The sequence below is a fragment of the Somniosus microcephalus genome, chromosome 32 (assembly GCF_052327205.1).
Source record: "Somniosus microcephalus isolate GS21.2 chromosome 32, FLI_Smic_1.0, whole genome shotgun sequence".
Taxonomy (NCBI): domain Eukaryota; kingdom Metazoa; phylum Chordata; class Chondrichthyes; order Squaliformes; family Somniosidae; genus Somniosus; species Somniosus microcephalus.
The window spans coordinates 12,582,551-12,603,276 of NC_141018.1; the positions used below are offsets into that span (position 1 = coordinate 12,582,551).

At 49.4% G+C, this 20,726-nt stretch overlaps 1 protein-coding gene across 1 annotated transcript in view; it reads left to right on the forward strand.

The window, feature by feature from the left end:
* LOC147097270 (annexin A2-like) overlaps positions 1 to 20,726 on the forward strand; it is a 59,363-nt gene that overhangs the window by 1,463 nt on the left and 37,174 nt on the right. Inside the window, exons 2-4 of the mRNA XM_085972088.1 lie at positions 3,637 to 3,704; positions 8,244 to 8,331; positions 10,190 to 10,284. Of these exons, the coding sequence (XP_085828214.1) occupies positions 3,654 to 3,704; positions 8,244 to 8,331; positions 10,190 to 10,284 (234 nt within the window). The 5' untranslated portion in view covers positions 3,637 to 3,653. The remainder of the gene's footprint in view (positions 1 to 3,636; positions 3,705 to 8,243; positions 8,332 to 10,189; positions 10,285 to 20,726) is intronic.

Consider the following 20,726-nt stretch of genomic DNA (forward strand, 5'->3'; position numbering starts at 1 on the left):
ATGTTGATTGAGGGATAAATATGGAGCAGGACACCGGGGAGAACTCCCCCGCTCTTCTTCAAAATAGTGCCATGGGATCTTTTATATCCACCTGAGAGAGCAGGCCTTGGTTTAACATCTCATCTGAAAGACGGCACCTCCGACAGTGCAGCACTCCCTCAGTACTTCACTAGAGTGTCAGCCTAGATTTTGTGCTCAAGTCTCATGGAGTGGGACTCGAACCCACAACCTTCTGACCCACAGGCAGGAGTGCTGCCCACTGAGCCACAGCATTGGGAGCCAGTGCAGGTCAGGAGGTCGGAGGTGACTAGTGAATGGGATTTGGTGCAGGTTAGGATACAGGCAGCTGAAGGTGGACAATGATAGGTCAGGAGAGCATCGGAAGAGATGAGTCTGGAGGTAACAAAGGCATGGATGAGGGTTTCAGCAGCGGATGGGCTGAGGGAGGGGCGGAGACGGGCGATGTTACCGAGCATTTTGTGGGTTGATTTTAGATTTGGACTATTAATGGGACCCAATAATCAAAATCGCCAAATCGAATGTTTGATTAAAGAGGAGCAGGTTTAACAGCGAAGGATATTCTGCACTAAAGGAATCCATTTAAACAGGACTTTACTCCCCCACCCCAAAAAAACAGGAAATGCTCAAAAATAAAATACAGATTGTATGGGGGACAAACACCTTGAAGAACAGGGGTGACCCTGAGCTCCCTGTCGCTGCCAGTGTCCCTCTCCCACTCTGACCTCCCTGGCCTCAGCCTCCTACACTGTGCCAGTGAAGCTCACCAAGAACTCGAGGAACAGACCTCACCAATTCCCTCGCCGATTCCCCTTGTCAATTCCCTCATCAATTCCCCTCATCGATTCCACTCACCAATTCCCTCGCCGATTCCCCTTGTCAATTCCCCTCGCCAATTCCCCTCATCAGTTCCCCCGGGCACTTTTCAGATCTCGGGCCTTAACATTGACTTTAACAACTTCAGATTGTAACTATTGCTCCCATTGTCTCCCGGGCTGTCGGGTGCTGGCAATGGGGGGGGGGGGGGTGCTAGGGATCTCCCCCTTCCCCACCTCACCTTTCACATTGGAACGGTCTTGCGGGGGTGATTTGCACTCTTGGTGTTGACCTGCTTTTCTCTTCCACCAGACTTCAGGGCCACTGGATTCTATGAATTGTATCACATAGAATTACAGAAATTACACACTGAAACAGGCCATTCAGCCCATCCATTCTGTGCTGGTCTCTATCCTCTACACCAGCAGTATCCTAATCCCATGTACCCGCACTGTTCCCATATCTTTGGCGGTAAAGCACTTTGAGACGTCCTGAGGTGGTGAAAGGGGGCTATATCAATGCAAGTCTTTCTTTATCCCTTTAGTCCCCTTCCCTGCAGCCACCTGTCTTACCTGGTCTCACCTGATCCAATAGTGCATTCCATGGCCTCACAACCCTCTCTGTGCATTTCTGTCTCCTGCTCTCTGTCCTGAATCTGTGTCATTTAATCTGTATCTATGTCCCTCCTTTCTCGACCCAATCACTGGAAACAGCCCGTTTCTATCGACTCTGACCCGTCCCTTCATCATTTAAAATGTTTCAAACTTGTATTTGACAAATCTTCAGTTAGAAGCTACAAAGTAAAGAAGAATTACTTTACCACAAGTTGCTGTTAGCAGCTCGTAGATTTAATCAGTGAAATGTCAGGGGTTTGAAATCGCACCAAAGTTTCATACTGATATTACAGATTGGAGTGCAGAAAGTACAAACACAGGGCCAGCAAGGACTCCAGTGTTTTAAGGGGAATAGAAAGTGTGAATTAGATTGTTGAAGTGTTCTGAGTGAAAGACGGGGATTCCTTTGTTTTCAAATCCCTCCAGGGCCTCGCCCCTCCCCATCTCTGTAATCTCCTCCAGCCCCACAACCCCCCGAGAATTCTGCGCTCCTCTAATTCTGCCCTCTTGAGCATCCCTGATTTTCATCGCTCCACCTTTGGCGGCCGTGCCTTCAGCTGCCAAGCCCCTAAGCTCTGGAATTCCTTCCCTAAACCTCTCCACCTCTCTCTCCCCCTTTAAGACGCTCCTTAAAACCGACCTCTTTGACCAAGCTTTTGGTCACCTGCCCGAATATCTCCTTACGTGGCTCGGTGTTAAATTTTGTTTGAAAATGCTTCTGCGAAGTGCCTTGGGACGTTGTACTACGTTAAAGGCGCTATATAAATGCACACTGTTGTTGTTGTTGTGTAAGTCTCTCACACAGCGGCCCACACTCTTCAAAGCCAATTACCAGCACAGTGGCTGGATTTGCTCTAGTTTTCAATTGCGGTTAAAGTGACTCGGCCCCACTCCATTTTTCGATTCTTCGTGCTTTCTTTAAATGACCACGCACAGATGTGAGATTTGATTGATTTTACTGGAGGATTATGCTAGGGCCCCAGGTGCAGCTTTCTCTTAGCCCGCCTGTGTGCTGGCTCGTCGGCGTGTCCTGCCAGCAGTCTGTGTCGGCGACGGCTGGAGTTTTCAGCTGAGGCGTTGCCATGGTTTCAGAGAAATTGCGCCCACATACACATTCCATTCTCTCTGTGTAATAGGGAGTGTTTGCAGAAGACTTGCGCCCGTACAAGTTTGCATCTGGCCCTGCACCTTGTTCGTATCTCAGCGTTGCGCTGCCAAGCAACTTGACTCACACACTTGGGACTTTTATTGTCTAACTGACAAAGGGTTTTACTTAAACTGCTGATTCTAAACTGAGCCACAGTGTCAGCCGTGGCTCAGTGGGCAGCACTCTCGCTTCTGGGTCAGAAGGTTGTGGTTCATAGTCCCACTCAAGAGACTTGAGCACAAAAATCTAGGCTGACACTCCAGTACAGTGCTGAGGGAGTGCTGCACTGTTGGAGGTGCCATCTTTCGGATGAGACATTAAACCGAGACCCCATCTGTCCTCTCAGGTGCATGTAAAAGCTCCCATGGCACTATTTCGAAGCAGAGCAGGGGAGTTATCCCCGGTGTCCTGACCAATCTTTATCCCTCAATCAACATAACAAAAACAGTTTATCTGGCCATTATCACATTGCTGTTTGTGGGAGCTTGCTGTGTGCAAATTGGCTGCCGCGTTTCCCACATTACAACAGTGACTCCACTTCAAAAAGTACTTCATTGGCTGTAAAGCGCTTTGAGACGTCCGGTGGTCGTGAAAGGCGCTATATAAATGCAAGTCTTTCTTAAAGTCACTGTGCTAAAAACCATGCGAACACCACTGCTTCAGCACAGAGTGGAGGGAGAATGTCTGCTGAACACCCCATTGTAGTTTAAACGGATTGCAGCCTCACACTCTGTGCAGTCGCAGGGTTTTATTAGACCAGCTTATTTTGAACCGGAGGCCTCTGCGTCCTGCTCCCTGTTTGCAGGAGTATGATTCACTCTTTCCCCACAAGTTCCTTTCCAGATAGAGACTGTTGGATTGGCAATGTGTTACCGCTTTCTCACCCAGCCCAGCACCACAGGAGGCGGGGGCAAGGGAAACCAGTGACTCAGTACTTGCAGATGAAGTGCAGTCCCTGCTCTGAATGCTGTTGAATCCACTTTATTCTGGGGCTCCCCATTTTGAACACAGTTTTGATATTTGGTTTTCTTTTCATCCTAGTTTCTTCCATAAGCAAAATGGCACAAATCCGTGAAATGTTGGCTCAAGTGAGTCTGGGCGGTGATGAGGTGAGTATCTGATTCTGACCCCAAACTGTTTGGGTGGGGGGGGCGGGGCTTTTGGTCTGTGGGCGGGGCTTTTGGTCTGTGAGTGGAGCTTTTGGTCTGTGGGTGGGGCTTTTGGTCTGGGGGCAGGGCTTTGGGTCTGTGGGCGGGGCTTTTGGTCTGTGGGTGGGGCTTTCAGTCTGGGGGCGGGGCTTTTGGTCTGTGGACCAGGCTTTTGGTCTGTGGGCAGGTCTTATGGTCTGTGGGCAGGTCTTATGGTCTGTGGGCGGGGCTTTTGGTCTGTGGACCAGGCTTTTGGTCTGTGGGCAGGTCTTATGGTCTGTGGGCAGGTCTTATGGTCTGTGGGCAGGTCTTATGGTCTGTGGGCAGGTCTTATGGTCTGTGGGCGGGGCTTTTGGTCTGTGGGTGGGGCTTGGGTCTGTGGGCGGGACTTGAGTCTGTGGGCGGGCCTTTTGGTCTGGGGCGGGGCTTTGGGTCTGTGGGCAGGGCTTTGGGTCTGTGGGCAGGGCTTTGGGTCTGTGGGCGTGGCTTTTGGTCTGTGGGTGGGGCTTTTGGTCTGTGGGCGGGTTTGGGTCTGTGGGTGGGGCTTTTAGCCTATTGGTGGGTCTTTTGGTCTGTGGGTGGATCTTCTGGTCTGTGGGCGGGGCTTTTGGTCTGTGGGCGGGGTTTTTGGTCTGTGGGCGGGGCTTTTGGTCTGTGGGTGGGGCTTTTGGTCTGTGGGTGGGGCTTTTGGTCTGTGGGCGGGGCTTTTGGTCTGTGGGCGGGGCTTTAAGGTGGGGCGGGGCTTTGGTCTGTGGGTGTGTCTTTGGGCAGGGCCTGAGGCACATCCAGACTTCAGATTCTGATGATGTTACCTTTCTAACTGTAACATGCACATTTTTTTATTGATTGATTGATTGATTGATCAGTTTCCTGATACTTTTTGACTAACTTACTCACCCAGAAGCTGCACTAAAAATGGTAACACCAAGAGAATCCAGCTGTCCTCTCAATAGTTGCTAATTAATCAGATGATTCCCTCCCTCCCAAAGCCCCACCGTGGGCCAGTGATGATCAGACTTGCCTCCATAGCCTTTTCATCGCCTCGTTGCTCTCAGTGTAAAATGTAAAGCTGGTGCACCAGCTGTATCACTCACGGGTTGCCCACATTGTCTAACCTGAGACACAGGCAGGGGTTTGGACCTCCTGAAGCACACCACTCCATTCTCTCATGTAATCGTGTATTTAACTCCCGCTTACCATCAAATACTGTCTGCCTCGTGAGCACCTCGAAGGTCAGGAGCATCGACACTCTGCCCACAGCTGGACAGCAGAGGCGGCAGTGGCAAAGAAATGCCTCCCATCAGTCCTAACGACCAATGTCTCCTCTCCCCATGCCCAGGGTACAGATCACGGAGCTGTCAGCCCCACTTACACTGTACGCAGAGCTGAATTCCCCGGTGGAATATCCCTTTGTAGTATGCGGCCCCGTCTGCCCTCTCAGGAGGGCGTAAGATATCCCAGGCCGCTATTACGAAGAAGTGCAGGGGACGTTCTCTCCTGTGTCCTGGCCAATACTTATCCCCCAACCAACATCACTAAAACAGATTATCTGGTCATTATCACATTGTTGTTTGTGGGAGCTTGCTGTGCGCAAATTGGCTGCTGTGTTTCCCACATTACAACAGCGGCTACACTTGAAAAGTACTTCATTGGCTGTAAAGCACTTTGGGACTTCCTGAGATCGTGAAATGTGCTATAGAAATGTAAAACTTTCTTTGTTTTTTGTTTCTTTCCCTCTTTCTCTCTATCCTCAGTGTAGGATACAGCAGTCTCCGATCTGCAGACGTGGTGTATTTTATATTTGTGTATCTAGCCCTACACATTGTCAGGTTAATTTGCTTACTTTAGCCTCTTCTACACCTTTCATTATCCACAGACCTGGATCATGTCCCCTCTCCATCGTCTCTCCAGTGAGAATGAGTCTAGTTGCTTGAGCCTTTCCCTGTAACTTAGCCCCTCTGGCACGGCACCTCCCTGCTCACTCTCTGAATCCTTTTTAATGCGTCTCTATCCTGTTTGAGGTAAGGTGCCCCAAACCCCACCCCACGCTGTAGAACTGGTCTACTCGCTGTCAACTAGCTGGCCTGCAATAGCCAGGCTCACATCACACTCTTATACATCCCATAATCCAGTATCTATAACGCCCCGAGAAATATTTAACAAAACATCACTAATATCCTCCTTTAATTCCCCGAGGATGCATTGAGGAGCTGTGCAGGGGTTTAACCCTTCCAGTCTCTGGCTAACACATTCTTCACTCCTTCTGTATATTCTGTCAAGTCATCCTCGGTTCCCAAGGGACTGCCTAAGAAGAAAGAAGAAGATATTCTGTGGGTTGCCCACCACATTCACAGTGACTGGAAGTTCACTGATGTGAAGGATCCACTCAATACATCTGTTTTGGCGATAGTTATACCCGATTTACACTTCAACATTCCCGCCCGCTCTTTAACTTTCCTTCTTTTATTAACAGACTTTACAACCTTTCTTTGGCTCGCACACTCCCCCCATCAGACATTATTCTCTCGTTCTTTAACTCCTTGGTTACTTTCTTTAGGAATCCCAGTTCTCTCTATATGTTTTCTCATATCCTTTAGCCTGTTTCCAACTTGCTCCTTAACCCGCATGACCTCCCATTGTTGCAGATTTTTAAACTGGAATAAATTCCCTTTCTCCATTCTCAACCTCCCATTGTTCTCCTATTATCAACTCTCATTTCCCAGTTCATTTGCTCTTTGGGATTTTTCTCAGTTCCAAAATTTCCCTTTCCAAAGTCATTATGCCTTTGGCTAAGTGTTGATCTTGGAGCCTCTTTAGTCACCCAGTGAACAGTGCCACCTAAAGTGTGACTGCGGTGATGGGGGGGGGCAGCGGGGTGGGGACGACTCCGAGCCTGAATTCGCAGCTCACAAACAGAACATTGCAACTCTGGGCCCTGCCCATCACTCCCAATCTGCTGAGGGACTTTGGAAAGTTGAGCTCAGTCGTGCTCATCCTGTTTTCTCACTCCCCCAGATTTTTCTCCCATCAAGCTGCCCTGTTGCCTGCGGCCAAGCACACACATTCCGTTGCTTCTGTCAGCCTTTGTTTCCAGTGTCACACCCTTTTCCTCTTGTTAGTTTTGGCACTTGGACAGAAAATAAATTGAAGTTTTGCAGTTTTAAATAAAGCAGAGCTCCTGGCCAAATGAGTTGCTCAAGGGCAGACATTTCCGACAAGTCTTTCTGTCTTGTGACTGAATCCACTTCTCTCCCATTCTCAAATTCTTTGTGTTGTTCCTGCTGTCTGTTTGTCAGCAAGTATTCTCTCTGACCTTTGCCTGTTTCCCCTGCCGTGCTCTCGGTATTCCTGCCTTGATTTCTGTCTTTTCTTTCCCCCTTTCTGTAAGTCTCACCTTCTTGCCCACTGCCCTCCTCTATTCTTCACCTCTCTTAGTTCTTGGACTCTGGTCCTCATTTCAAGCTTCTAAAAGAAAATTAAAAAACCCCCACAATTTGTTTAATGCCCCAATGATTTTTCTCCCGGGTTTCTCGCAGCAGTGCCCAGAAGATTAATCTTTAATTCCTGGAGAGCCGGAGCATTCCTGGAGGCTTGGCAACCCAATTCAGATATCAATAAATAAAAGCAGTTAGTTTGCGAGAAGGTTTGTGATGAGGGAATTCCCCGGACTGTGATGAGGGGATTCCCCGGACTGTGAGGGGATTCCCTGGACTGTGATGAGGGGATTCCCTGGACTGTGATGAGGGGATTCCCTGGACTGTGAGGGGATTCCCTGGACTGTGATGAGGGGATTCCCTGGACTGTGAGGGGATTCCCTGGACTGTGATGAGGGGATTCCCTGGACTGTGAGGGGATTCCCTGGACTGTGAGGGGATTCCCCGGACTGTGATGAGGGGATTCCCAGGGCTGTGATGAGGGGATTCCCTGGACTGGGATGAGGGGGATTCCCTGGACTGTGATGAGGGGATTCCCAGGATTTTAAGGAGGGGATTCCCTGGACTGTGATGAGGGGATTCCCTGGACTGTGATGAGGGGATTCCCAGGATTTTAAGGAGGGGATTCCCAGCACTGTGGTGGAGTGGATTCCCCGGACTGTGATGAGGGGATTCCCCGGACTGTGATGAGGGGAATCCCCGGACTGTGATGAGGGGATTCCCCGGACTAGGATGAGGGGATTCCCTGGACTGGGATGAGGGGATTCCCCGGACTGGGATGAGGGGATTCCCCGGACTGGGATGAGGGGGATTCCCTGGACTGTGATGAGGGGATTCCCAGGATTTTAAGGAGGGGATTCCCTGGACTGTGATGAGGGGATTCCCTGGACTGTGATGAGGGGATTCCCAGGATTTTAAGGAGGGGATTCCCAGCACTGTGGTGGAGTGGATTCCCCGGACTGTGATGAGGGGATTCCCCGGACTGTTAGGAGGGGATTCCCCGGACTGTGATGAGGGGATTCCCCGGACTGTGAGGGAGATGTTGAATCCTTGTCTTGTATTTCAGATATGTACTGGAGCCACAGTGAAACCCTTTGCTAATTTTATTGCCGACACCGATGCTGCAGAGCTGGAACGAGCGATTAAAACCAAAGGTGAGACCATAGTTGTGGGTTTGTCTGGACATTTCACTCTGTGAATGAGCCAGCGCTGGTGGAGGATTGTTCCTTTTGTGTCAAAATTCAAGAGCGTATACAGTCTGGTACTGTACAGACAGATACACAGTCCCATGCTGTACAGATAGATACGCAGTCCCGTACTGTACAGACAGAAACACAGTCCCATGCTGTACAGACAGATACACAGTCCCATACTGTATAGACAGATACACAGTCCCGTGCTGTAAAGACAGATACACAGTCCTGTACTGTACAGACAGATACACAGTCCCATACTGTATAGACAGATGCATAGTCCCATACTGTACAGATAGAAACACAGTCCCATACAGTACAGGCAGATACACAGTCCCGTGCTGTACAGATAGATACACAGTCCCGTACTGTACAGATAGATACACAGTCCACTACTGTACAGATAGATACACAGTCCCGTACTGTACAGATAGATACACAGTCCCCTCCTGTACAGATAGATACACAGTCCCGTGGTGTACAGATAGATACACAGTCCCGTACTGTAAGGATAGATACACAGTCCTGTACTGTACAGATAGATACACAGTCCCGTACTGTACAGATAGATACACAGTCCCATTCTGTACAGATAGAAACACAGTCCCATACAGTACAGGCAGATACACAGTCCCGTGCTGTACAGATAGATACACAGTCCCGTACTGTACAGATAGATACACAGTCCACTACTGTACAGATAGATACACAGTCCCGTACTGTACAGATAGATACACAGTCCCCTCCTGTACAGATAGATACACAGTCCCGTGGTGTACAGATAGATACACAGTCCCGTACTGTAAGGATAGATACACAGTCCCGTACTGTACAGATAGATACACAGTCCCGTACTGTACAGATAGATACACAGTCCTATTCTGTACAGATAGATACACAGTCCTGTACTGTACAGACAGATACACAGTCCCGTACTGTAAGGATAGATACACAGTCCCGTACTGTACAGATAGATACACAGTCCTGTACTGTACAGATAGATACACAGTCCCGTTCTGTACAGACAGATATACAGTCCCATACAGTACAGACAGATACACAGTCCCATACTGTACGGGTAGATATGCAGTCCCGTACTGTAGAGACAGATACACAGTCCCGTACTGTACAGATAGATACACAGTCCCGTACTGTACAGACAAATACAGAGTCCTGTACAGTACAGATAGATACACAATCCCGTACTGTACAGATACACAGTCCCATACTGTACAGACAGATACACAGTCCCGTACTGTACAGACAGATACACAGTCCCCTACTGTACAGATAGATACACAATCCCGTACTGTACAGATAGATACACAGTCCCACACAGTAGATAGATACACAGTCCTGTACTGTACAGATAGATAATCCCCTACTGTACAGATAGATACACAGTCCCGTACTGTACAGATAGATACATAGTCCCATACTGTACAGACAGATACATAGTCCTATACTGTACAGATAGATGCAGAGTCCCGTACTGTACGGGTAGATACACAGTCCCGCACTGTACAGATAGATACACAGTCCCGTACTGTACAGATAGCTACACAGTCCCGCATTGTACAGATAGATACACAGTACCGTACTGTACGGGTAGCTACACAGTCCCGCACTGTACAGATAGATACACAGTACCGTACTGTACGGGTAGCTACACAGTCCCGCACTGTACAGACAGATACACAGTCCCGCACAGTACAGATAGATACACAGTCCTGTACTGTACAGATACTGATACACTGTAGAGTTTGGTGAAGCCCCTGATACGGTGACCTGAAGCTGTAATATTCTGTCCCTGTTGCAGGTGTCGATGAGCACACCATCATTGATGTGTTGACCAAGCGCAGCAATTCACAAAGACAGGATATTGCTTTTGCGTTTGAAAGGAGGATGAAGAAGGTGAGTGACCCTTTGTAGCGGAGTGTCGACATTGTCAGGCGAATGCACAGAACCTGAACTGTCCCAGGCCAATGATTGGCCGGCACTGGCCGCCATTACCCATTGGGCACAGCAAACAACAACTGAGGCTGCAGTGAAGTCAAAGGTCACACAAGAGTCGGCACACTGACTGTAAGAGACTTTAGACGGGAGGAGGGAGGATGGGAGAGGAGAAATGGAGAGGAGGGAGGAATGGGAGGATTGGGGGAATGGGAGGAGAGGGGGAATGGGAGGAGGGAGGAATGGGAGGAAGGGGGAATGGGAGGAGGGGGGAATGGGAGGAGAAGGGGAATGGGAGGAAGGGGGAATGGGAGGAGGGAGGAAGGGGGAATGGGAGGAGGGAGGAAAGGGGGAATGGGAGAAGGGAGGAATGGGAGGAGGGAGGAATGGGGGGAATGGGAGAAGGGAGGAATGGGAGGAAGGGGGAATGGGAGGAGAGGGGGAATGGGAGGAGGGGGAATGGGAGGAAGGGGGAATGGGAGGAGGGAGGAATGGGAGGAAAGGGGGAATGGGAGAAGGGAGGAATGGGAGGAAAGGGGAATGGGAGGAAGGGGGAATGGGAGGAGGGGGAATGGGAGGAAGGGGGAATGGGAGGAGAGGGGGAATGGGAGGAGGGAGGAATGGGAGGAGGGGGAATGGGAGGAAGGGGGAATGGGAGGAGGGGGGAATGGGAGGAAGGGGGAATGGGAGGAAGGGGGAATGGGAGGAGGGGGTATGGGAGGAAGGGGGAATGGGAGGAAGGGGTAATGGGAAGAGAGGGGGAATGGGAGGAGGGGGAATGGGAGGAGGGGGGAATGGGAGGAGGGGGGAATGGGAGGAATGGGAGGAAGGGGAATGGGAGGAGGGAGGAATGGGAGGAAGGGGAATGGGAGGAGGGAGGAATGGGAGGAAGGGGGAATGGGAGGAGAGGGGGAATGGGAGGAGGGAGGAATGGGAGGAGGGGGAATGGGAGGAAGGGGGAATGGGAGGAGGGGGGAATGGGAGGAAGGGGGAATGGGAGGAAGGGGGAATGGGAGGAGGGGGTATGGGAGGAAGGGGGAATGGGAGGAAGGGGTAATGGGAAGAGAGGGGGAATGGGAGGAGGGGGAATGGGAGGAGGGGGGAATGGGAGGAATGGGAGGAAGGGGAATGGGAGGAGGGAGGAATGGGAGGAAGGGGAATGGGAGGAGGGAGGAATGGGAGGAAGGAATGGGAGGAGGGGGTATGGGAGGAAGGGGGAATGGGAGGAGGGAATGGGAGGAAGGGGAATGGGAGGAGGGGGAATGGGAGGAAGGAATGGGAGGAAGGGGAATGGGAGGAAGGAGGAATGGGAGGAAGGGGGAATGGGAGGAGAGGGGGAATGGGAGGAGGGAGGAATGGGAGGAAGGGGAATGGGAGGAAGGAGGAATGGGAGGAGGGGGGAATGGGAGGAGAGGGGGAATGGGAGGAATGGGAGGAAGGGGAATGGGAGGAGGGAGGAATGGGAGGAAGGGGGAATGGGAGGAAGGGGGAATGGGAGGATGGGGGAATGGGAGGAAGGGGAATGGGAGGAGGGGGAATGGGAGGAAGGAGGAATGGGAGGAAGGGGAATGGGAGGAAGGAGGAATGGGAGGAAGGGGGAATGGGAGGAAGGGGGAATGGGAGGAGGGGGGAATGGGAGGAAGGGGGAATGGGAGGAGGGGGGAATGGGAGGAAGGGGGAATGGGAGGAGGGGGGAATGGGAGGAAGGGGGAATGGGAGGAGGGGGTATGGGAGGAAGGGGGAATGGGAGGAGGGGGGAATGGGAGGAAGGGAATGGGAGGAAGTGGGAATGGGAGGAAGGGGGAATGGGAGGAGGGGGGAATGGGAGGAGGGAGGAATGGGAGGAAGGGGGAATGGGAGGAGGGGGGAATGGGAGATGGGAGGAATGAGAGGAAGGAGGAATGGGAGGAAGGGGGAATGGGAGGAGGGGGTATGGGAGGAGGGGGAATGGGAGGAAGGGGGAATGGGAGGAGGGGGAATGGGAGGAGGGGGGAATTGGGGGGGAATGAGATAGAGTGGCAAAAACAAATCCTATGTAGTTGAAACTGAGAATATTTAGACAGCGCAATAACCAGATGGTTAATCTGAAGCGTATTTTCACAGTTCTGTGATTTCCGATTAATAAGATAAATGTAACTATAACGTTACATTTGAGGGCCAATGTCACATCAGTTAATCAGTGCAGCCCGAACCAAACAAACACTAAGATCAACAGCCCCGAAAACTGAAATGGAGAGAATGTGGAACTTGCTGAAGCATTGACGCATTGAGGGAAGGCTTGATGCATACATGAGGGAGAAGGGAATAGAGGGATACGGGGGCAGGATGGGAAGGTGGAATTAGAGTGGGAGGAGCCTCGTGTGGAGTATAAATACCGGCACAAAGCAGTTGGGCGAATGGCCAGTTTCTGTGCTGGTGATTCTGTGTAAAAACACTAAATGACTAATGCCAGAAGTCCTGCCAATTCAACCAAGACTATGCTGGTTCCTCTCTGACTAATAGTGAAGATCTCGGGGAGCTCACCAGCAACTACAGCTTACTGTTAATCAGATCGGTCACTTTGGATCAGAGAGTCTCCAGCAACAACAACAACAACAACTTGTATTTATATAGCACCTTTAACGTAGTAAAACGTCCCAAGGCACGGCACAGGAGTATTTTTAAGACAAAAAATTTGACACCGATCCACACAAGGACTAGGGCAGGTGACCAAAAGCTTGGTCAAAGAGGTAGGTTATAAGGAGCGTCTTAAAGGAGGAGAGGTAGAGAGGTGGAGAGGTTTAGGCAGGGAATTCCAGAGCTTAGGGCCTTGGTAATAGAAGGCGCGGCCACCAAAGGTTGAGTGATTATAATCAGGGATGCTCAAGAGGGCAGAATTAGAGAAGCCCAGATTATCTCGGGGGGTTGTGGGGCTGGAGGAGATTACAGAGATAGGGAGGGGCGAGGCCATGGAGGGATTTGAAAACAAGGATGAGAATTTTGAAATCGAGGCGTTGCTTAACCGGGAGCCAATGTAGGTCAGCGAGCACAGGGGTGATGGGCGAACGGGACTTGGTGCGAGTTAGGACACGGGCAGCCGAGTTTTGGATGACCTCAAGTTTACGTAGGGTGGATTGTGGGAGGCCAGCCAGGCGTGCGTTGGAATAGTCAAGTCTAGAGGTAACAAAGACATGGATGAGGGTTTCAGCAGCGGATGAGCTGAGGCAAGGGCGGAAACAGGTGATGTTACGGAGGTGGAAGTAGACGGTCTTTGTTATGCTGCGGATATGTGGTCAGAAGCTCATTTCAGGTTCAAATATGACACCAAGGTTGTGAATGGTCAGGTTCAGCCTCAGACAGATGTTAGGGAGAGGGATGGAGTCAGTGGCTCGGGAACGGAGTTTGTGACGGGGACCGAAAACAATGGCTTCGGTCTTCCCAATATATAATTGGAGAAAATTTTAGCTCACCAGAACTGGATGTCGGACAAGCAGTCTGACAATTTAGACACCGTGGAGCGGTCGAGAGAAGAGGTGGTGAGGTAAAGCTGGGTGTCGTCAGTGTACATGTGGAAACTGACGCTGTGTTTTTGGATGATGTCACCAAGGGGCAACATGTAGTTGTAGCTTATCGGGATTGAAGAGGACGGACACTGCATGTTGTGAAGTTCGTGCTCTCTGATTGTTCAGTGCCACCCGGTTCACTCAGTTCCACCTTTTGTTACAAGGGCTCTCCCTCATAAACAGTTACTTTTGGTTTTGAAGTTTATAACCATCTTTGCCCCTTTGATATCTACACCATTCCCAGTCAAAGCCAAGAATGGCTTGGTCAATGAGTCCATCTCATCTCTCTCCCCTGTGTAAGTGAGATATTCCAGCCAAACTCTGCCTAAAGGTAAACTCTGTGAAGCAACAGCCTGTGTCCCATTCATCGTGATCCAGTGTACGTAGAAGACAACTTGTCGAAGTCTGCATTAGCGCACAACTAGCTGTCTCGCACCTTCTGATCTGACGCAATCTCCTGATCTGTGTCGCGGGATCTCGCAAAGACCAGCCAGGCATCTTGAATCTCCCTGTTCTCATCCTTCTGTGTTCTGGTCAACTGCCCTGACCGAGACTCACTGCCTGTGGCATCACATGGGCCATCTGACTTCTCACCTGTGACGTGGTTTACAGTCTTAGGCTTTGCTGCTATGGTGTGTAGGAGATGCATGTCATTCGAACAATGAGCAAGACCCTACCACGGAGGTACTTACATGACCTCCACCACCCAGAAGGACAAGGGCAGCAGGCGCATGGGAACACCACCACCTCCAAGTTCCCCATCAAGTCACACACCATCCTGACTTGGAAGTATATTGTCGTTCCTTCATCATCGCTGGGTCAAAATCCTGGAACTCCCTACCTAACAGCACTGTGGGAGTACCTTCACCACACGGACTGCAGTGGTTCAAGAAGGCAGCTCACCACCACCTTCTCAAAGGGCAACTAGGGATGGGCAATAAAGGCTGGCCCTGTTTGCGATGGCCACATCCCATGAATGAATAGAAGAACAGTCTATCATTGTAATGTGATACTTGTGGTGATTATTCCTTCCAGTTTGTCGCTGGGGTAACTCAATACTGGCAGTTTTCCACCAAACACAAAGGGCACCTGTTCCAACTATTGAGCGTGTGTTTACCAAGTTCACATTCTAAATTTTCAATTAATGTCTATTCGTACAGTGTTGACACAACGAGCAATACGCTACACTGCCATTGATTGCTGGATCACAAGTCCCCACATTGTCATTGATTGTTGGAATAGGGGTCCTCACACTGCCATTGATTGTTGGATCACAGGTCCTCACACTGCCATTGATTGCTGGATCACAGGTCCTCACACTGTCATTGATTGTTGGATCACAGGTCCTCACACTGCCATTGATTGTTGGATCACAGGTCCTCACACTGCCATTGATTGTTGGATCACAGGTCCTCACACTGCCATTGATTGTTGGATCACAGGTTCTCACACTGTCATTGATTGTTGGATCACAGGTCCCCACACTGTCATTGATTGTTGGATCACAGGTCCTCACACTGTCATTGATTGTTGGATCACAGGTCCCCACACTGCAACTGATTGTTGGATCACAGGTCCTCACACTGCAACTGATTGTTGGATCACAGGTCCTCACACTGCCATTGATTGCTGGATCACAGGTCCTCACACTGTCATTGATTGTTGGATCACAGGTCCTCACACTGTCATTGATTGTTGGATCACAGGTCCTCACACTGTCATTGATTGTTGGATCACAGGTCCTCACACTGCAACTGATTGTTGGATCACAGGTCCTCACACTGCAACTGATTGTTGGATCACAGGTCCCCACACTGCCATTGATTGTTGGATCACAGGTCCTCACACTGCAACTGATTGTTGGATCACAGGTCCCCACACTGTCATTGATTGTTGGATCACAGGTCCTCACACTGTCATTGATTGTTGGATCACAGGTCCCCACACTGTCATTGGTTGTTGGATCACAGGTCCTCACACTGCAACTGATTGTTGGATCACAGGTCCCCACACTGTCATTGATTGTTGGATCACAGGTCCTCACACTGTCATTGATTGTTGGATCACAGGTCCTCACACTGTCATTGATTGTTGGATCACAGGTCCCCACACTGTTATTGATTGTTGGATCACAGGTCCTCACACTGCAACTGATTGTTGGATCACAGGTCCCCACACTGTCATTGATTGTTGGATCACAGGTCCTCACACTGTCATTGATTGTTGGATCACAGGTCCCCACACTGTTATTGATTGTTGGATCACAGGTCCTCACACTGTCATTGATTGTTGGATCACAGGTCCTCACACTGCCATTGATTGTTGGATCACAGGTCCTCACACTGCCATTGATTGTTGGATCACAGGTCCTCACACTGCCATTGATTGTTGGATCACAGGTCCTCACACTGTCATTGATTGTTGGATCACAGGTCCTCACACTGTCATTGATTGTTGGATCACAGGTCCTCACACTGCCATTGATTGTTGGATCACAGGTCCTCACACTGCCATTGATTGTTGGATCACAGGTCCTCACACTGTCATTGATTGTTGGATCACAGGTCCTCACACTGCCATTGATTGTTGGATCACAGGTCCTCTCACTGTCATTGATTGTTGGATCACAGGTCCTCACACTGCCATTGATTGCTGGATCACAGGTCCTCACACTGCCATTGATTGTTGGATCACAGGTCCTCACACTGCAACTGATTGTTGGATCACAGGTCCTCACACTGCCATTGATTGTTGGATCACAGGTCCCCACACTGTCATTGATTGTTGGATCACAGGTCCCCACACTGTCATTGATTGTTGGATCACAGGTCCTCACACTGCCATTGATTGTTGGATCACAGGTCCTCACACTGCCATTGATTGTTGGATCACAGGTCCTCACACTGCCATTGATTGTTGGATCACAGGTCCTCACACTGTCATTGATTGTTGGATCACAGGTCCTCACACTGCCATTGATTGTTGGATCACAGGTCCTCACACTGCCATTGATTGTTGGATCACAGGTCCTCACACTGTCATTGATTGCTGGATCACAGGTCCTCACACTGTCATTGATTGTTGGATCACAGGTCCTCACACTGTCATTGATTGTTGGATCACAGGTCCTCACACTGTCATTGATTGTTGGATCACGGGTCCTCACACTGCCATTGATTGTTGGATCACAGGTCCTCACACTGCCATTGATTGTTGGATCACAGGTCCTCACACTGTCATTGATTGTTGGATCACAGGTCCTCACACTGTCATTGATTGTTGGATCACAGGTCCTCACACTGTCATTGATTGTTGGATCACAGGTCCTCACACTGTCATTGATTGTTGGATCACAGGTCCTCACACTGTCATTGATTGTTGGATCACAGGGACTTATCACCAATCTTCTTGTACGAGGCCCCTTGGGTCAGAGCGATCATAATATGATCGAGCTCTCAGTCGAGATGGAGAGTGAGGAAATTGAATCAGAGACTAAGGTCCAGAACTTAAATAAAGGGAATTACGAGGGTATGAGACGGGAATTGGGTAAGATTGATTGGGTGGTGTTTCTGGGGGGATTGACAGTGGATAGACAATGGCAAGCATTCAAAGATAGAATGGAAGAATTCCAGAACATGTTTATACCGGTTTGGCATAAAAATAAACCTAAAAAGGTGACTCAACCGTGGATAACGAGGGAAATTAGGGACAGCATAAAATCAAAAAAAAGGGCATATCAACTGGCAAAAAAAAGCACCAGACCGGAAGATTGGGGGCAGTACAGGATACAGCAGAAGAGGACAAAGGGATTAATCAGGAAGGGGAAAATAGAATACGAAAGTAAACTTGCAGCAAAAATAAAGACAGACTGCAAAAGCTTTTATCGGTATATCAGGAGGAAAAGACTGGTAAAATCCCAAGTCGGTCCCCTGCAGTCCGATTCGGGAGAATATATAATGGAGAATAAGGAAATGGCAGACCAATTAAACTCATACTTTGGTTCTGTATTCACAAAGGAGGACACAAATAACCTCCCAGGAATATCGGCAAACATAGGGACTAATGAGAGGGAGGAGCTGACAGAAATTAGTATGTCTAGGGATATGGTGTTGGGTAAGTTGAGGGGACTGAAGGCCGACAAATCCCCAGGGCCTGATAAACTACATCCTAGGGTACTTAAGGAGGTGGCCCTGGAGATAGCAGATGCTCTAAGGATCATCTTCCGGAACTCCATTGACTCGGGAACAGTACCCGTGGATTGGAGGGTAGCTAATGTTACCCCAATATTTAAAAAGGGGGGTAGAGAGAAAGCAGGGAATTATAGACCAGTAAGCCTTACATCGGTTGTGGGCAAAATGCTAGAGTCCATTATTAAGGATAAAATAGCGGAGCACTTGACAAATGGGGAAAGGATCGGACAGAGTCAACATGGATTTACAAAGGGTAAATCGTGTTTGACTAATCTGCTGGAATTTTTTGAGGAAGTAACTGGTAAAATAGATGGGGGAGAGCCAGTGGATGTGGTGTACCTTGACTTCCAGAAAGCCTTCGATAAGGTTCCACACAAAAGATTGTCATGCAAAATTAAGGCTCATGGGATTGGGGGCAAAGTATTAACGTGGATAGAGAACTGGCTGGCGGATAGAAAACAGAGAGTTGGAATAAACGGCTCGTTTTCAGAGTGGCAGGCAGTGACCAGCGGGGTGCCGCAAGGATCTGTCCTGGGACCCCAGCTGTTCACAATATATATAAATGATCTGGATCAGGGAATTGGATGCAATATTTCCAAATTCGCTGACGACACTAAACTAGGAGGAGGGGTGGGCTCTGATGAGGATGTCAGGAGGCTACAGTGCGATTTGGACAGGTTGGGGGAATGGGCGGATACGTGGCAGATGCACTATAATGTGGATAAATGCGAGGTTATCCACTTTGGGGGTAAAAACAGGAGGGTAGATTATTATCTAAATGGCAATAGATTGGGAGATGGGGAAGTGCAGAGGGGCCTGGGTGTTCTTGTGCACCAGTCACTGAAGGAGAGCATGCAGGTGCAACAGGCGATTAAGAAGGCAAATGGTATGTTGGCCTTCATATCAAGGGGGTTCGAGTATAGGAATAGGGATACCTTACTACAGCTGTACAAGGTGCTGGTGAGACCGCATCTGGAGTATTGTGTACAGTTTTGGTCGCCCCATCTGCGGAAGGATGTTCTTGCCATGGAAAGAGTGCAACGGCGATTCACCAGGCTGATACCTGGAATGGCGGGAATGACCTACGAAGAGAGATTAAATAGTTTGGGCTTGTACTCACTGGAGTTTAGAAGATTGAGAGGGGATCTCATCGAAACATATAAAATTATGGCAGGCCTGGACAGGCTGAATTCAGAGAGAATGTTTCCAATGGCCAGGGAGCACAGAACCAGGGGCCACAGTCTAAAAATAGCGGGCAAATCATTTAAAACAGAGATGAGGAAGAATTTCTTCACTCAAAGAGTGGTGAGCCTGTGGAATTCCCTGCCACAGAGGGCTGTGAAGGCTAATTCAATAAATATTTTCAAGAGAGAATTGGATATATTTCTGAAGGCTAAGGGGATTAAGGGTTACGGAGAAAAGGCGGGGACGGGGTACTGAACTGGTAAGATCAGCTATGATCTCAGACGAGGATCAGCCATGATCTCATTGAATGGCGGAGCAGGCTCGAAGGGCCGAATGGCCTACTCCTGTTCCTATCTCTATGCTCACACTGTCATTGATTGTTGGATCACAGGTCCTCACACTGCCATTGATTGTTGGATCACAGGTCCTCACACTGCCATTGATTGCTGGATCACAGGTCCTCACACTGTCATTGATTGTTCAATCACAGGTCCTCACACTGTCATTGATTGTTGGATCACAGGTCCTCACACTGTCATTGATTGTTGGATCACAGGTCCTCACACTGCCATTGATTGTTGGATCACAGGTCCTCACACTGTCATTGATTGTTGGATCACAGGTCCTCACACTGTCATTGATTGTTGGATCACAGGTCCTCACACTGTCATTGATTGTTGGATCACAGGTCCTCACACTGCCATTGATTGTTGGATCACAGGTCCTCACACTGCCATTGATTGTTGGATCACAGGTCCTCACACTGTCATTGATTGTTGGATCACAGGTCCTCACACTGTCATTGATTGTTGGATCACAGGTCCTCACACTGCCATTGATTGTTGGATCACAGGTCCTCACACTGCCATTGATTGTTGGATCACAGGTCCTCACACTGTCATTGATTGTTGGATCACAGGTCCTCACACTGCCATTGATTGTTGGATCACAGGTCCTCACACTGTCATTGATTGTTGGATCACAGGTCCTCACACTGTCATTGATTGTTGGATCACAGGTCCTCACACTGCCATTGATTGTTGGATCACAGCTCCTCACACTGTCATTGATTGTTGGATCACAGGTCCCCACACTGTCATTGATTGTTGGATCACAGGTCCTCACACTGCCATTGATTGCTGGATCACAGGTCCTCACACTGCCATTGATTGTTGGATCACAGGTCCTCACACTGTCATTGATTGTTGGATCACAGGTCCTCACACTGTCATTGATTGTTGGATCACAGGTCCTCACACTGTCATTGATTGTTGGATCACAGGTCCTCACACTGCCATTGATTGTTGGATCACAGGTCCTCACACTGCCATTGATTGTTGGATCACAGGTCCTCACACTGTCATTGATTGTTGGATCACAGGTCCTCACACTGTCATTGATTGTTGGATCACAGGTCCTCACACTGTCATTGATTGTTGGATCACAGGTCCCCACACTGTCATTGATTGTTGGATCACAGGTCCTC